A 19,150-nucleotide genomic window follows, 5' to 3' on the forward strand; every position below is an offset into this window, starting at 1 on the left:
TTTCACATTTTTCATTTAAATTAATATTATTGCTTCCAACTAACCTAATATACTCTGTAAATACAGTATTTACACCAAAATATAAATATGTAAGAAACTGAGTACAGTAAAGTAAAATAAAATATAATATGGCAAAAACTATATTCAAAGTGGAGACCTGTGCAGATTTAAAAAGTAACAGAGGGGAAGAAACTGTTTCCTGGAGTAAATTCAGAAGCTACCAGCTTTGAGAACACTTTCATGATCAATCATTATAAAACATATCATATATATTATTCTGAAATGGACCAATCTGCACAATGACTACTTTTACTGTCGCTACTTTCACTATATTTTGATATTATACTTTTCTACTTTTACTTGAGTAACATTTTGAATGCAGGACTTTTACTGTAACAGAGTATTCCTACACTCTGGTACTTCTACTTTTACTTAAGTACAATGTCTACAATGTACAATGTACAAGTACTTCTCCCACCTCTGGCTAAATACAATATAATGTAAGGTTAGGTACAGTAATGGGTGTGACTGTGTCGGTAAGGTACGATAAGCCCCCCCCCCCCCCCCCCCCCCCCCCTGCTGCAGGAGGATACATAAAGCTGGGCTGCAGCAGGTGGCTCAGTCATCAGGTGGAATATTGTCCCCGACAGCAGCTCTCACTCAGATTAGCCATGCTCCAACTCCTCGCGCTCCTGCTGCTGCTGAGCACGAGCGGCTCAGCTCTTCACAACGACGCCACAGAGTCAGTCCACGCGCATCCACCTCACGAGCCCGAAGACGAGCCGGCCGAGAGAGACCTGAACCAGGCGAGGAACGGCGGGAGAGGGCTGGCTGACTCTGTGCGTAACGGTGAGTCCGAACGGTTACGCATGGCGCGTGTGCTTACAGACTGTTAATTATGTTAATATATAATGTTATGTTATCTACAGAGGTGAAATAAGTGCTAAGCTCCTGTACTTAAGTAAAAAAAAAAAAGTACCAGAGTGTAGGAATACTCTGTTACAGTAAAAGTCCTGCATTCAAAATGTTCCTCAAGTAAAAGTAGAAAATAATTATCATCAAAATATAGTTAAAGTAGCGACAGTAAAAGTAGTGATTGTGCAGATTGGTCCATTTCAGAATAATATATATGATATGTTTTATAATGATTGATCATGAAAGTGTTCTCAAAGCTGGTAAAGGTGCAGCTAGTTTGAATGACTTTGTATACTGCAGGGTAGCTTGTGAATTTACTCCAGGTGGAACTACAGTCTGATTTAACACTTGATTATATTTCACATCATTCATCCACATCTGTAAAGTAACTAAAGGTATTAAATACATGTAGTGGAGTTAAAGTACACCATTTACCTCTGAACTGTAGTGGGTTAGAAGTCAAAAGTAGCAAAAAACTGACAATACTCAAGTAAAGTACAAGTACCTCAAAATAGTATGAAAGTACAGTACTAGAGTAAATCTACGTAGTTACTTTACACCACTGGTCATCTTTTTGTAATGTTGTGGAAGATGGGTCGGGCGCTGAATATTAAAGAGCTGCCCTGCTCACATTAATATTATGGATTCCATGCAAAGTCTACATTTCGCTCTGCTAGAATGTGTCAATGTTTGTCTGTAAAAAGAGCATTCAAAATCGTCCATTTCCACTCATTTCATTAGAGGAATTTTAAAAGGCATAACTGGAAATGTCAAATCTAAGCCTTCAAAAGATAAATCTTTCCTGAATTTCTAAATATTCAAATTGCCATGACTAGTAAGTTCAGCATCCCTGATTCGGGAGAGAGAAAAACTTTAGGATGGTTCATACAAAATGGTGTAGCAACTTCTCATGGGACTTTTAACAGTAATACCTCAGGTAGGACAACATTATTCACTTCATGTTATCCCAACAGTCCAAGTTGCTGTCCACACTACTCACTTAGAATCAAAAAGGTGGTTTTCCCGTTGGAAAATAGCAGTTACCAATCAAAGCAAAAGCCACTTCCCTCAGGCTGGGACATTATCTTCCATCTGAACAGTGGTGTAAAGTAACTAAGTAGATTTACTCAAGTACTGTACTTAAGTACAATTTTGAGGCATTTGTACTTTACTTGAGTATTTCAATTTCTTGCTACTATTTACTTCAACCCCACTACAAGTCAGAGGTAAATGGTGTACTTTTCCTCCACTACATGTATTTAATACCTTTAGTTACTTTACAGATGTGGATGAATGATGTGAAATCTAATCAAGTGTTAAATCAGACTTTAGTTCCACCTGGAGTAAATTCACAAGCTACCCTGCAGTATACAAAGTCATTCAAACTAGCTGCACCTTTACCAGCTTTGAGAACACTTTCATGATCAATCATTATAAAACATATCATATATATTATTCTGAAATGGACCAATCTGCATAATGACTACTTTTACTGTCGCTACTTTAACTATATTTTGATGAGAATACTTACTTACTTGAGTAACATTTTGAATGCAGGACTTTTACTTAACAGAACTTAACGTAATAAGAGTATTCCTACACTCTGGTACTTCTACTTTTACTCAAGTACAAGATCTGAGTACTCTGCCCGTGAATCACGTTTATCTCCCTATGCTCTCATGTGTCAGGCCCGGACCAGAGCCAGGTGGGCTGCAGGGAGCTGAGGTCCACAAAGTACATCTCTGATGGCCAGTGTACCAGCGTCAACCCCATCAAGGAGCTGGTGTGTGCTGGGGAGTGTCTGCCAGCCCACCTGCTGCCCAACTGGATCGGCGGGGGTGCTGGGGTTTACACTGGGAGGCACTGGAGCCGCCGCGACGCCCAGGAGTGGCGCTGCGTCATCGACCGGACCAGAACCCAGCGGATCCGGCTGCAGTGCCAGGACGGCAGCTCCCGGACCTACAAGATCACCGTGGTAACCTCCTGCAAGTGCAAGCGCTACTCCAGAGAGCAGAATGACTCGGGACACAAGGACAGGTCCGTCCACAGAGGGAAGGAGAAGAAACTTCAGAGGAAGGCTGGACCGCCTGAGGAGGAACCTGGGGGGCAGACCGAAAACGAACAGAGTTAGTTCATCAGGAAGTGTGAGGAGGAAGAGAAGGTGTGCGGAGCTGATCCTGAATGAGCCATGTCTTCATGATGAGGATCCCAATTAGCGTGAGCATTAGATATTCTTCCTGAGGTCCACACACATACAAACAGTAACATACTTTAGCCACCTGAACACAACACCTCATCTCATTTAGTTAACAAACAAGACTGAAAGTGAAACAATAATGACCATCCTGCCACATCGTTAACCCACACACGAAACAATCCAACACTTTCTCAATCATTATTACACACTTCTACTACAAATAAAGTAGTCATTTGTGAAAAACAGAAGTAGTAGTGTCTGAAAACACTTTCAATTAAATATGTATCTATCCTGCGTCTACAGGAAAGTGAAATTTCAAGAATATAGGGTATTTCATTAAATAAATATTTAATCTATTTTTGTGACAAATATTTTGAGATCTGTTAGCCTAGCTTAGCATAAATGCTGGAAGCAGGGGGAAACCGCTGGCATGGCCCCGTCCAAAGTACGACCACCTAGAAAGCTCAATGATTTGTATTGTGGTTTACTCTGTACACAAAAATGAATGTTAAAATCAGTATTTGGCTTTAGGGTGAACTATTTAGCTGGAACTGTTAACACTTTTGTCATCTGCCGTCACTTCTGTATGATGTAACTGTCCAGCTTCACTGTGATGAAAGACCTCAGAAAGCTGCACACAGTCCCTGCAGCTGACTGTTCATTAGCAATAGCCTCAGCACATATATGTCATTTCTGTATGTGTACAGATGAAACTGTGTAAAAAATTGTGTAAAGTAGTGAGTTTTACACAATTTTTCTCCCAATGAGTACAGAACCAGGCTCCCTGTTTCTTAATGTTTCCCCTCTTTATGCTAAGCTAGGCTATCTATGAATGGCATATATTGGAATCATTTGCATGTCTAAATCTGACAGTGGTGAATCACGAACACATCTTGAGACATTATTTGTTCACTAAATGGTTAGAGCAGGCCTCTGTGCAAGTGAAGCTTTGCCTTACAGACACAGAGCAGCTGTGCTCTGTTAGGCAGCCAGACAAACCTGCAAAATGCAAAACACTGATTCACCTGATCCCAAATACACTGACAATCATCCAGTGGGACCCTGGCAGGGGCAGGAATCATAACGGGGCTCATTTGACTGCAGAGAAGAATGGAGGAAAAGTTGACTTTGTGCCAATCTCAAATCCCATTAATCCACTAGAATTTCAAGAACATTTAAGATGGCCAGAAACCAGATTTGACATTTAATATTAGGATTATATAAACCCTGTACTTTACAATTGGTTTCCCTTTGATGTTATGGTAGCACACAAAAAATGGTTGTTGTAACAGGAAACGTTTTTTGAAAGGAAAGCTAAACAACTGTTCCTCACCAGAGGGGCAGGCAGGTGTTGGTTTTTATACTCACTTTAAATGCATATTTCGAGTACTTCAGATAAAATTGTCTATATGGAAGTTTTACATTCAGTATCAACAGTTTGACAATAATCAACACCATTTCCTCATAATGTTTTATAGAAAATGTAATCCATGTGGCTTTATGATTACTTTGAAACAAAATGCTGTTCCAAATGAGTTATATAAACATAACAGGTCTGAGTATTATTAATAGTCAGTTTTAAACAGTAAGTAGCTTCTCATCTATGCTTGATATGTGCATTTTGAACTGCTCTCAGAGTGCCGGTGTGTAACGCTTTATTCTGCCACTTATGGTATGTGTGTTTCCTGTAGAGCCTTTGTGTCAAAAATAATATAAACTATTATCTATTACATAATAAAAGCTCAACAGACTTAGGATGCAAGACATGTGAAACATAATGTTGCAATGGTTTATAAAAGTTTCAAATGTGAAGTTCGATGTATTAAATAGAATGATGCTTAGTTAGCGTGAGTGTTATGTACAATATGTGGGGAGATTTTATGGGTTTTTCAGAGTGGCATACAATTTATTTTTGTACCAGAACAGTCAAAGTTCTTTTTTTACATTTATAATAAAAACAACAATACTGTTTACAGCACTGTGTTTGTGTCATACTGCTGCCGGCATGCCAGACAGGCTCAGAGCCAACAGGAACTCTCTAACAACAGAGGCATTAGTGAGTGATGAGGCTCTTTTCATCAGACGCCACACTTTGTGTAACTGTGAAGGGGATACCTTCCCCTCCAGGCTACTGGGGCTTGTTCCAGCTGCCGCGACATGTTAACACTCTTTATTGTTTCATATATCCGTTCATCTTTTCCCCTCTGAAAGCTGTGGGCTGAGGCAGCAGTGAATAGAATCACCTGCACTGGACCACAGCAGGATGTTTGACTTGTCTTACCTGCACGGGAAAATAAGTGATGTCTCTTTGTCCATAATATCCTGTGGGTACAGAACAATGCCGAGTCGAGGAATGTTGACGAGACGGTGGGGGACACTTCTTACAACAGGATGTGTATAGTTGGTTGCAAAAACGTGTTGCTTAACGTGAAAATAAATACATTTACCCAAATACTCTTGCCTTAAAGCTTTCATTCTGCTTGACTTCAAATATAATTATTGCATATAAATCCCGGAACAGGGGGGGATGTAATTAGTTAGTTTAAAATACAGCTCAAGCACTTCGTAAATCCTGATTAAAACAGTGACATTTGAACTAATTTGTGACGCATAGAAAATTAAGATTTTTAGTGTACACTTTCAAACTCACCCCACTGATACTTGTCATTGCTATTGTAGCAAACAGTTGTTACACATGTACACACAGCAACATGATCCACCTGATGAAGTCAAGTATTCACTCTCCTTTTCATCAAATGGAAACATAAAAACATTGTTTCTTGCAGCTTAATAATCACACTTTGTTTTGTTCAGGCTACTGGGATTCCGTAACTAGGATACAAAAAAAGTAACTAATCCCTTACAGTGACACAAAATCAGATTAGTGTTACATTTCTGAAAATTGGGGATTACTGACAGAATTAGAATGTTAGTAAAAACCTAACCAGAGCATACAGTGTTTGTTGTAAAGGATCAGAAGTTGTCTCTTCTCTGTAAGCTGTACTGTTCTTTAGGCTAATGCTTTAAGTGTGAATCTATACTGCCTACACATAAAGTACAAAAATAAAATAGCAGATATGTACACCATGGTAAAAAGAAGCAGCAGTAGGTATATATAGTATATTGCGCAAAGTTTGATATTGATAGTGCGACAGTGTTATTGCACATCAGAACAGTTGAACTGTCACTGTTCAACTACAAACTTGGGGACACAAACACTGTCATATTAATCAATACATTTTTATAATGCTTCATTTTTTAGTAAAAGTATTTGATTGAGATTAAAATGCATTATATAGTGTGTACTTCTCGCAGATAAACACAGCAGCACAGGCCCCAAAAACTGTACACCACCAAAACGCCACAATATCACCAGTCATTTTACAGGTCATGTTTAAGATTAAGATCAGCTTTTATTAATCCCGATGGGAAAATTCAGTTCTTCACTCCAGTGTTATTTTAGAATAACACACATAGGGACAAACACTCACAAACAGGACCTATAGACAGTGAAGAGGTGTCAGAGCGAAAAGGCTGCCAGTGTTCCGTCGCCGGAGAGCTGGTGGTTCGGTGCCTTGCTCAATGACACCTAGGCAGTTCACAGGAGGCTACCATGCTATACCATCCCAATCGGGACTTGAACCAGCAACCCTTCGATTCCAAAGACAAGTCCCTACAGACTGAGCTACTAACAATGCATCGTGTCCAGAAACACAACTTTAATCAGAAGCCTTTCTGGGTCTGTTTTTGGTGAATTCTGCAACTTTTGCACAATCTGCAGTATTTTGTTAAAAGATGCTTAAACAAAATGATTGGAATTCACTACTGCTCTTACCAAAGTGATGGATAAAACATAAAGCTCTCAAATATGACTATTGTTCTATTAGGGGGAGCATTGAGAATAGAAAAGAAAGGGGCCTAATATGCAAATGTTCAGGTTCATAATAGTATTTGTATTTTATTTAATAACGCTTCTATTTGCTAGCGCTCCAACACATTGTACGTGATAAGCTAAGGGGCGGGACATCTCTTAGCAGTTGACCAATCACAACAGAGCCGGCCAGCTAACCAATCAGAGCAGACTGGGCTCTGGTTTCAGACAGAGGGTGAAAAGAGGTGCTGCAGCACAGGCAGTATGAGAACATTAAAGCATGGAGACATGTCCCACTAAATACTAATATGAAGTTCGAACCTGAAAATGAATGGAATACGCGCCCTGTAAAAGATATAGCTGAAATGAAAAGAATGCACTTGTACTTAGAATGGAATGGCTTGTTTTTTGAGCAAACTAACCTGCAGGTTTCTTGCTGTTCTGAGTTTGTAATCGCTTGTAAACGTTATCTCATATCGGGAAGCACACAAACCTGGCCACTAAATATATTTGTATCACAAGACCTTGACTTTTGCAAGGAGAAGGCCCATCATTCAGCTACACTTGTGACTTTGATAGACCAATGAAAAAGACGATGAATGAGCAGTGGTGTTCTGTTTAATATGTCTTTAACTCCAGCTGAACTTTTTGCATCATCATGCATGTCAGCTCGCAGCTATAGTCGTGGTTTAGGTGTGGATGTTAAGGTTAGGGGTAGAGCTGTGTTAGGGTTATCTAAGATGTTGCAATACCATCAGTTATATCAGAAGTGGATATTTCCTCATTGAAAGAATTAAGAAATATCGTGCAAAGAACAGTACTGTAGGCTTGTATGGATGTATAAAGCCCATTCACCACGCTCTTTGTGATATCCCCCTTCAAGCTATAATTACATGTCTATTGATGCACTCCTTAAACTTCCCCCTAAACATAAGCTTTCAATAGTGAACCCTGATAGAACCCATCTAACTGTATATTAAAAGAGCACTGTCATTCTTTGTATACATCAAACAAAGATCTAGAGTTCACACGTGTCGGAATGGAGGATTACAGCACAGTGATTCTACTCTTGTCATGGATGCAACATCACAAGTGGGAGTCTTGGAGACATGTAGTATTTTTCCCTGCAGTATGAATACTTTTTTCGTATTGTATAGATCAAAGTATGGGCGGGAGCCACATCAAAAGCTGCAGGAAATCATCTTCTGCAAACATACTAAGTATAAAGACCAACATAGAATCATACAAAGGTCCGTTTTGTTGAGTGTCCTGTAGCCTGAGGCTGTGAAAGGTGCTGCTGCTGGATGTTTGTCTACATGTGTGTTCTGCAGTCAATAGCCTCAAACAATCAAAGGGAGTTTAATCTCTCTGCTGCGACACACCTGCTTCTCATTCAGCCAGTGAAGGGTTCCCTCACAGCCACAATGCTCAGAAAACAGAGGAAGAACAAAGACATATAGAATCGCATGCCTTATTCTCAATTGTAATGCTGTTAAAGCAGCAGAAATAAGGCTGACATAAGAAAAGGAAAGTCAAATTAATTCATTAATCTCCACCACGTTGGTGTTCTTTGTACTTTGCACAAATACAAAACAGTGTATATGGATATAGTTTAATTACTTTATTCCTTTTTACCTGATTGTGAATCAGTTGTTATAGAGGCAAGGGTATAGTCTTCAACTGTACACTCCCTTGTGGCAAGATCTGTTGTAATTCTGTGTATTTCACTTCACTGTCTGTTCTAGTATAGATGTTAAGATTGTACTGATGACTTTTAAAGCTCTTAAGGGCCTGGCTCCTGATTACCTCACTGACTGGTTGTGCCCTTATGAGCTCGCTGTTCCCATAACCAGGCTACAAACAAACGGTGACCGGGTGTTCTCCGTCAGAGCTCCACAGCTCGGGAATCTGAGGCTGCCAGAATCAGTGACATCTTTTTAATCACTTCTTAAAACTCACCTTTTTAATAAAGCTTTTAACTAATGATGACACCACACTGTTTTGCTCGACATCCATGTTCTATTTGTTTTACTTTCTTTCTTTTTATTGTATTACTGCTGCTATTGTTGAAATGCTTTATGTTGTATTGGGTGGGTTTGGGGATCCTTGACTGCATGCTTTGTTGCTGCCTGAACGGCCTGTTCTGAATCCATGTAAAGCACTATGTGATGTTGTTTTGAAAAGTGCTGCATACATAAAGTTATTATTATTATAATTATTATTTTCCATGGCGGAGCCTATCAATGACAGTACATGCATGGGTGATCATCACAATATGTGCGTCAAACCACCTCTTAGCTAATATAAGACAACCAAAGATTGTTAGTATAAATATCAGAGTTATTGTTTGTCTTAAAATCCTTTTCTTTTGTGTTTTATGTTTGTATGCATTGATACATGTAGACATTATGAAATATTTACAACCGCACTTAATAATTATGGAGTAAAGCAAATGTTTTATGTTATATTCACGGTGTTTGGCCTTGTAAAGCTTTTCATCACTGTGGTTATGTAAACTGACCACTAGGGGGTGCTTTTGAACAGTGGCGAGCCGTCAGGGCCCTCTAGGCCCTCTGTTACCCCTTTCACACCAACGCAACTCCGGTTCAAGCTCCTCTAGAGCTTTTCAGGTTCGGAACCGGTACTTCGGTTTAGCTCCGGCTCTTTTCACACCGCTCAGAGACCGACTGGTGCTGCCGCTGCTGCGTCATGACGTCACAGTTTACGTCGCTGATTTTCTCCCCAACGGAGCTCACCTCACAACAACAACGGGCCGGGGACTGCGTTGCTTTTAATCATACGAAGCCAGATTAAATTAAATAACGACTTCTCCAACCTTATACTTTTCTCCAGAGTGCCGTGGTTCATTGTTTATTAATGTGTTTCAGTGGCATTTACCGACCGCTGCAGTGCTGCTGCTCTTCCACGAGTGTATTCTCCCGTTAGCTCCGGGTTAGCTCACACGGCTCTAAAGTATTCACTGTCTGACTGTCACACAAGCAGCTGATACATATCCCCAGTTCCCCTTAAGTGAATGTGTGTCAGTCTGAATTGACGCTGTTTGGCATCACAACGCTGTTATGAAAGTTTCTCTGGTATAACATGGGTGATGTTAGCATAGCAACCGAAGCTAAACTGACTACTTGCTAAGCCGTGTTCTACAGGCACTTTTTACCGACGTATTTTTCATTATGATTCTACTTGTGATAGTCGGACATGACAACCTGTGCAGCCCATGTATTGATTCCATCCGATAGCTGCTATAATAACAAACAAAACGTCTGCCTGCTCTCCACAATGACCAATAACGGCGAACGGATGGTCAAAGTAAGGTACAAATAAACAGAATCACACGAAGCCTGGTTAGTGTTGCCTGACTTTATAAAGCGTGTTTTTTTTTTACAAGTGTGTGGTTGCGTTCTAGTCACTTTGCTCAGCACTACTGCTGGTTACAACTTTTATTTGCCGTACTCGCCTTAACTGTTATCTCAGGTTAATCTCGCCCCCCTCCGACGTAAGCGTGACGTATGCGGTTCTTGCTTCTACACGGACAACTTTTTGGTGCTCGAAACGAACCGGATTCCGGAGCTTAGAGGCTGCTCCGCTGCGGTGTGAACAGGAAAACCCGGTGCTTTTCAAGCACCAGCACCGAACCGGCCCCGAAACACCGTTGGTGTGAATGGGGTGTGTGAGGGCCTAAGATATTCCAAAAAATAATATTTAAAAACATTAAAAAAAAATATATTTTTTTTAAATATATATTTTTTTAATATTATTTTTGTTATATTTTTCATTAGTTTTACCGGAAAAAAAACTTGATTTAATTGTATTTAAAATAACATTTCCAAAGAAATAAATCCTTCGAATCTGCCTGTTCAGTCTCTGTTTGAATGTGAAGGGTTACATGAAAGAAGCTCGTCTGGCCCTCTCTGCGATTCACAGAGGGCCCGCTATAGTAACTGAACGAGAGAGTAATGTCAAATGATAGTACAATTGACCAATCATATCTTCCCTCTAAATGGGTGGGTTTTATTATCGCGGACTAGATGACAAGTTCCGCCCGCTGTGAAACTTTTCTTGTTTCCATAGCAACAACAACTTCCTGTCAACAGCGTGAACTCGCCTTCAAAATAAAAGCATGCCAAATTACACTTAAGACATACAACTGCAACGAAAGTAATAAACACAATGCAATATCATTTTCAATGTCTAAGAACACAAATTGGGTTCACAGGTGTTGTTTTGTGTGTTAGAGGGTCGCTGTCATTGATGCGTTTTGCACCCTGGGCCATTGTTTTGATATTCCGCTGAAGTATACGCTGTGACGTAATAACTCTTTTTTTTTCTTTTTTTCGAGGGAAGGGGTGGGGGTCAGAGGGCCTAGGTATAAAGCTCACGGCTCGCCACTGCTTTTGAACCCATACATTTGAATTGTGATAAGCTCACAGTGTCTTTAAGTGCCGCTGTCGGCTCAGTACTGAAATGTATGGACTACTGGAGCGCTCGCCCTGGCCCCTGGGCGTCAAATATCGCTGCCGATGGGAATACATTGCAGTCAGTTGAAAGCATTAAGCATTAAGACGTTGTGCGTCAGAAATTGATGCCATGGGCCAAGCATCGGTTTTTGCGTGCAGGGACTGGGAGTGAGACTGTGTTGGATAAGCAATAGAGAGGCGAAGTCCCGCCCATCTACTTCCGACCCATGGGACCTTATTCCGGAAAAATTATGTATTGAAGTCAATGAGGAGAGAAAGATTATCTCTCGATCCCGTTTGAATTGTGCCACGAATTACACATATGATGTTTGTCAATCTTAAAAAATAATTTCCACGTCCAGAAAGTCACAGTTTGTCTTAAAACTGTTGAAATATAAGACTATGAAAAATACGCAACTAGAAAGACTACAAATCCCAGAATCCCGGTCCCGCATGCTGGCTCTTACGAACCGACTAACTCCCCTTGTGTGTATGTACAGCTCTCAACATGCCCAGACTTGTAGTGATTTTCACCTCTTTTAATACTTTTCGCCTCATTCTGAAAGAAATAAGTGAAATGTGCCAACGTGACGGTGTGTGGTGCGAGACGGGAGATGTAGGTCATTGAGCGGTTCACACAAAAAAAAGTGTTACTTCACAGTTTTACGACACATTTTTATTTTTTTGACTTCTAAAATTATCTTTTAAATTGACAAACATCATATGTGTAATTCGTGGCACAATTCAAACGGGATCGAAAGATAATCTTTCTCTCCCCATTGACTTCAATACCTACTTTTTCCGAAATAAGGTCCCATGGAGGTCCCCCAGAAAGGGAGGGACTTCGCCTCTCTATAGAGAGGTGCAGCGATGACGTATTTTTGTAGGCCAACCAGAAGTTAGCATCACAAGGGCTCCCTTAACTAAAAGCAATAGGATTTTCCATGGATTCCAGTATGTTGCGGGAAAAAAGATCTGTAGCAAAAACACGTTCATGATACTGACATGTTTTGTTCAGCAGGATAATCTCCACATATATCTCATAAAAGTTGAAACAATCTCCAGAAATAAAAAACGACTACACCGTCCCATGACTTCTTGTCACCACCGCGGTTCAGCCTGTTGTGGTGCTGACATGTCAATTCACACAAAAGGTGAATTGTCATGTCAGCACACCACCCAGGGAGCTGAGGGTTAGCGGCAGCACTTAGGGACTATAGTATAACACCACAAGAAACCTAGGAACTTCATCTGGCCGCCTTTAACACCATCTGATACTCCAAAGATAACGGCCCTCAACACAAATCTGCTGTATTTAACCCTGTTCCCTCACTTCCCTTTTAAGTTTGCCTTTGTTCCCTGTGCTCCAGTATACTTGACTAGATCTCCTGTACGTTATTGGCATACACTGAGGACACCTAACAGGCATGCAGGTTCTTGTTGAGAGATCACAGAGCATTCAATCTCTTCCAATATGAATTAGTGTAAGAGGGATGTTGAATGCAGCTCTAATGACAAAGCACGGTCACCTTATTGCCTCCCAATCGTCCCAGCTCCTTCTGAACCTCTAGAGCACAGTGGGCCAAAATTGAAAAATGGGTACTAGTCGAGGGCCGGACTGGTTCAATGTTTATTGCAAAACGTATTGAAATGAACTTATTGCACATATTAAACCTGGAACTAACAAAGCTTAAATGATTGCCTATAAAAACAACATTAAACATTAAAGGGCCCATGTCATGGCCATTTCCACTGATCATAATTACATTGTTGAGGTATACTAAAATAGATTTATACTGTGCAATTTTCCAAACTCACATTGGTTTCGCATACAGCATCTCTGTCAAGCATGTGTATTCAGCAGTATTCACTTTCTCCACTAAACGACTCGTTGGAGCTCTTGCCCCCCCCTCCCTGTGAGCCTAGTGTGCTCCGATTGGTCAGCTCGGCCACTCGTTCTGATTAGTCAACCACCAGAGAGGCTGCGCCCATGTCAGTGCTTTTCCCGGCTGCTCTCAGCGTAACATCAGTCTTATCATGGCGTCGGTACAGCGGTATATTTTATATACATATATATTTTTAACTGTTGTTATAGAAGAGTGTGACGGCCCCAGGGCCTTTGTCTTACGATGGGGTGGAGCTGAAGAGGGTAATCAGCACGATCACGGACACCTCCGGACACTACGGCCCCAGTCTCTCTCCAAAGCGGCTGCAGGAAGACTAACTCTGCGATCCTCTCAACCACCTATCTTTGCATTTACCACAATAAATGTGCCGTGGTTTTGTAAACTCGTGTATGTATGTATGTATGTATATGCCTTTTATGCCTTTTATGCCTTTTATGCTGCTGTAACAAAAACAATTTCCCAATTTGGGATCAATAAAGTACGATCTATCTATCTATCTATCTATGTCTCCTTGTCTTTCCGTTGTGGCCTACGAGCTACTCTCATAACAAAGAGTAAGTTATTTTTACCCGTTATAAACTACTACTGTTTGATGAGAAATCAAATCATGGTTTGCTATATATGAATTCAGGGAAGAAAGGATAGGCCTACTAAGTATTTCCATTAAACTTTATTTTTAGAAATGTACAAAATGAACATAAATATACATATATACACGGTATATCATCCATTCCTCCTCCTCTTGCCTGCGCACAGCCGGTGCGGTGCGGTGCCTTTTAGCACCCTCAGTAGAATCCCTTCCCCGTCATGGATTGTCCGCCAGGATCTGGCTGGACGAAATCAAATGCAAATCACAAAATATTAGAGAAACTTAGTTGTTTTAGATTCGTTAGTAGTAGTTGTGTAATGAACAGCTTGCCTGCTAATATGCTAACCTAGCTTTGTTTACCTTGGTAGCTAACACGATATGAACGTTAGCTTGGAGGAAAGGCAACTATAATGCAGTGTAATAAAACTACTATGAACAAAAGCTAGTGGTTCATATTAGGCTAGCAATAACGTGTTTATAATTGCAATCGTATACGGGTATTCTGCTACCATACAATGTAACTTGCATGAATACATTGTTTTGCGCTAGCATACAGCTAGCCTCGTTAGCTACATGCAGTATATGTACGGTCACAATGTACGGTAAACCGGAGTATACTGTATGAGTATTCCGTGTGTGTGACTGCAGACATTCTCCTGCCATGACAAACATGTAAGGCCATCTGCTGACATTGTAGTTGATATATTTAAACGCTAGCAACGTAGCATCACAAAAATGTTTTTCTGACCAAAACTAGCTCAAGCTCCGTGTGTTAGATCGCTACGCCAGCTATAATGTAATTACGTTTCGCGACTGACCGGCAAATCACCCGCAGTATACTGTCAATAGGTATTTTGTGTGTGAATGCAGACATTCTCCTGCTATGAGATACATGTATGCAAGGCCATCTGCTGATATTAGAGTTGATATATGGAAACTCTAGCAACTTAGTTAGCACAGTTAGCACTGTGTCAATGGCTTAGCAGTCCAACACAGTTTACACATTTAAACAGTCTTGTTTGATAAATACACAAATAACAATGCAAACTTACAGGTTGTATACCCAGATCTTCCCCTGCTCCAAACGGTCCAAACAAGCTGTGCATATCCGGCCTCAAACTGGGCAATGTTTTGGAAGCTTTCGTCTGTGAAATGCCGGTTCTTCGAACCTCTGGAGGAGGAACACGCCGCTGCTGGTGTGGCCATAGCTCTTCGGGATTGGTCCATTTCGTTCCGGGTACCGCATGACATCAGGCGGTACCCGGAACTAAATGGAAGACTCAAATGGGCAGTGACGTATCTCCAACGAGGCGTTTTGGGGAGGTATTTTCTGTGTTAGAGTTTTACTCGCTACAGGGTGTACTTTGAGGGTTTTGACTCTGCACACCGTTTACATGCATAAAAACCTTCATAACACACAAGGGGACGGGTAATAACCGGAAAAGCATGACATGGGAGCTTTAAATAATCAGTTGCATTCATTTCTTATGGCTCTATCTGCAGAGTCATTTCTTATGATTACATTTTCCCACAGGCCAACAACAGCTTCAAAAAAACGATTTCCCTCAAAGAGAAAACCAAACATGCCCTGTTGTCGTGAGATAAAAAGTGCAGAAGGAAACATCCATGTAAACTCAGTGTGCTGCTCTGTGATGCTAGTTCAGATACTTGGCATCTCATCTTGGGTGCAAGTTCATCAATGTTTGGGCTCAGGCTCTGAGCTGAGGAAATCCTCAGGATTGAGTGAAGGTGTGCGTGCAATATACCGGCGGGTCAGATCTAATAGTAATTAGAAATTATCCTGCGGGCCGAAATTAAATCCACCACGGGCCTGATTTGGCCCCCGGGCCTTGAGTTTGACCCATGTGCTTTAGAGTGACAGTGAAACTATTGGTAATGGTTATTAAATGGCCTAACAATAATTCCAAACGGGTGCTCCTAAGATGGTCCACTGAAGTAGACATTAAGGATACAGAGTTTCCTACCCACTAGGCTATCCTATTGTAACACACACTAGCCCCGCTGACAGGAGAACAAAAAGCCGTGCTGTTTGTTCCTCATCAGGTATTAGGTGACAGCAAAGCATACTCAAGGAGCATTTGATAGCCTTGTTGTTTTCTCGATGATCTCATCCTACATGCGTTAGCACAGAATTCTATGAAATCACAATCCTTATCTTTGATTATGCATATACATATTTCTTAATTGAGTCACATTTTTTTGTTTATGACAGAAGGGATCCTTAAAGGGGCTCTATTCTGCTCATGCTCGTATTGTATGTAGTGTCTCTACTGGGACATGTCTCCATGCTTTAATGTTCATACTGCCTGTGCTGCAGCACCTCTTTTCACCCTCTGTCTGAAACCAGAGCCCAGTCTGCTCTGATTGGTTAACTGGCCAGCTCTGTTGTGATTGGTCAACCGCTTAGAGACGTCTCGCCCTTAGCCTATCACCTATGTGTCGCCAATGGAGGCGTTTCAGGCAGGGGGGGAGTGTGTGGGAGTGAAACTCCCTCTGGAGGGAACACAGGGATTTCAGTCTTTGCAGACCATTTACATGCACAGAAACCTATAGAACACACTACAGGAGAGGGAAACCCCCAAAAAGCATTATTAACTATATGGCAATATTGGCCACTGGTTGGTTGGTCAGGGTTCAATTCACTATAATGACCAACTCGCTGCACTCCATCCTGCTAATCACATTATTACTTACAAATGAATCGATCATTTTGGTTTTAACATATATAGTCATGTTGAGTCCATTCTCCTGTTATAACAGCTGGCAATGCTCTGACAGCAACGTAACATAAAATGACGGCAGCACTGATCTTGAGTCCATAGTTTTGTAACAATCTAATATTCCTGATGTTTTCAGACAGAGGAAAACAAATGGATTCTCTTTGGCCACAGCTGACCTTAAGTTGACCAGACTTCTTTCTGTGGACTGATATGACTCCACATTGATCAGAGCGTCCTCAGCAACAGTCTGCTATCAAAAACAGCAGACTGTTCAATGTCCAAATGGACCAATCAGAATCAGGTACTGAATTAAGACATGTATTCCAAAACTGATAACAAACAGTAAATCCTCATTTCAGGCTGTATCATGATTCAGAGCAACCTTGTATGGTTTCACAAAGACAGACTTTGACTCTGATGGGATGCAATGTCCTTAGTGTGGATTCTGCTGATAGCATAGTTGAGGGGTGAGTAATTCCAATGTAATTCTCTGGATCATTTAATTCTCTGTTGATATTGGAGTTCTTCACTTAGCCTCATCCAGCCAAGTCTGAGTACATGAGCTCATCATCATGATGTATTCGTATGTCCATTATCCAAATCATACAGTAGCCAGACAAAGCCTCCTCTCCACCTTTATCCTGCCGAAAGTTGGCCCCTGGACCAAAGGTGTCCTCTTACAAGCCTTTCCCAGGGCCCTCTGACAATGACTTTCCTCCAACTTTCCTTGTCTCCTCTTTGTTGCCACTTCTCCCCCCATTTGCTCTCAAAATGATCTCCCATTACCCTAAAAAAGCTGTGTTTGTCACATCACATCATCGAGGTGGAGATATGGATGAGTAGCAGCTGAGAAAAAAAAGAACCTTGGGGGCTTCAAAGACGTTATTTGATCTGACGGAGCATTTGCTAATTTTTACATCTCAGGAACCGGAAATTTGAGATCAACCTTTTGTGCTTGGTTACGGTCCAGAGTGAGTGTGACACCCAGATAAGGGAAGAGGGAATAATAGGGTGAAAACAGGAGGATGGGGCTACAGTTGTGACCCCATTAACAATCAGTGTGACAGTAGCCATGCTTGATGCTAATGCCTAGGAACATAGTGACAGGTCAGTGTGCTCCCGTGGGAGCAGAGCTGTGTGAAATGAGGAACAATGCAGTCAGAGTGAAGGCAAGGCTCCACAGAAACCCAATGCATCGCCGAAGGATGTTCTTCACGTGTGAAAATACAAAGCTGACGAGGAGCCATTTTTTTATCTTGTCATTACGTCTTCAAACGGTCATCAAATTAATATCTAGATTGTCGGTTTAGTCAATACATCAAAGTTAAAGGTTATGGGAAATTAATGAATGTTTAAAACAAATCTCTAATCAGGGGCCATCTCCAAATCCCAGTAAGGGACATTTTTACTGTCCTCCTAATAGTCCAGTAGTCCTATAGAAATTGGCCATGTTTGTTTTCCCGGGCAGCCAAACTCCCAAATAATCAAACGACAGACAGGAAATTGATTTAAAGCTCCAGCTTTACTGTAGACTTGTCGATTGTGATGATACAGCGAAGGAGTAAAGCTGGAATAAACAGAAATATGCATTTAATTATTTATCCAGAAATAGTAGATGTATAGTCATACGTTTGATAAAATGTTATATACAAGTAATACAAAAATCACCAAATGTGCCCGAAATAGCCTATGCTAAATGTAACTAACATGCTACTAATATGTAGAATGACTCACATGACAATCATGACATTTATAGCGTGAATGGGAGAGAAACTCCCTCTGGAGGATACACAGGGATTTTAGCCTTTGCAGACCATTACAATCAGAGTTACTCCAAAACAACCTAACACTCTGATTGTTCACTGTGTTTTCCCCTTTAAAGGGGCAATGTGTACTACCAAGCCACCTGCTTCAAATAGGGGGCAGCATTTCCCCACTGTTACTGACCAATACAATCCGGATGTACAGTTACCAGTTATTTAGAAAAGCTATTTTAAATCCAATAAACAAACTGTCTAAGAGACATGGACCATAGCGGTTTTATATCAGCGATATTTCATATTTTTCTGTTTTCTAATTACATATCCAACAGACAGGCTTGGGGAGTAACAGGCTTAATTGGGATTATGTAATCAGGATTGTTTTTAAGTAACTGTATTCCCTCACAGTTACATAACAAAAGATGCACTAAAATTACAGTTACATTTCTAAAAATAGTTGATAACTATCAGGATTACAGTGTTAGCAAAACCTAAAAAGATCATAGTGTTTGTTGTAAAGGATCAGATGTTCTCTCTGCTCTTAGAGCTGTACTGTTCTGTAGGATAATACTTCAAGTGGGAATACTTCTACTGCCTGAATCTGCTTTATGGTTTTCACTTTCTTTGCTTCATTTCTTCTGTTTTTAATTCAGCAGGTGAACCTATATGTTCATAAAATAGTGTCTGTGAGCTTA

At 40.8% G+C, this 19,150-nt stretch overlaps 1 protein-coding gene across 1 annotated transcript; it reads left to right on the forward strand.

The window, feature by feature from the left end:
- Positions 1–649: 649 nt before the first annotated feature.
- On the forward strand, positions 650–3,046 carry LOC117479209 (sclerostin domain-containing protein 1-like). The gene is made up of 2 exons (XM_034126220.1): positions 650–849; positions 2,604–3,046. The coding sequence occupies exons 1-2, from the start codon at positions 672–674 to the stop codon at positions 3,044–3,046; spliced, it is 621 nt and encodes a 206-aa protein (XP_033982111.1). The 5' UTR covers positions 650–671.
- Positions 3,047–19,150: the final 16,104 nt, after the last annotated feature.

The sequence above is a fragment of the Trematomus bernacchii genome, unplaced genomic scaffold (assembly GCF_902827165.1).
Source record: "Trematomus bernacchii unplaced genomic scaffold, fTreBer1.1, whole genome shotgun sequence".
Classification (NCBI taxonomy): Eukaryota; Metazoa; Chordata; class Actinopteri; order Perciformes; family Nototheniidae; genus Trematomus; species Trematomus bernacchii.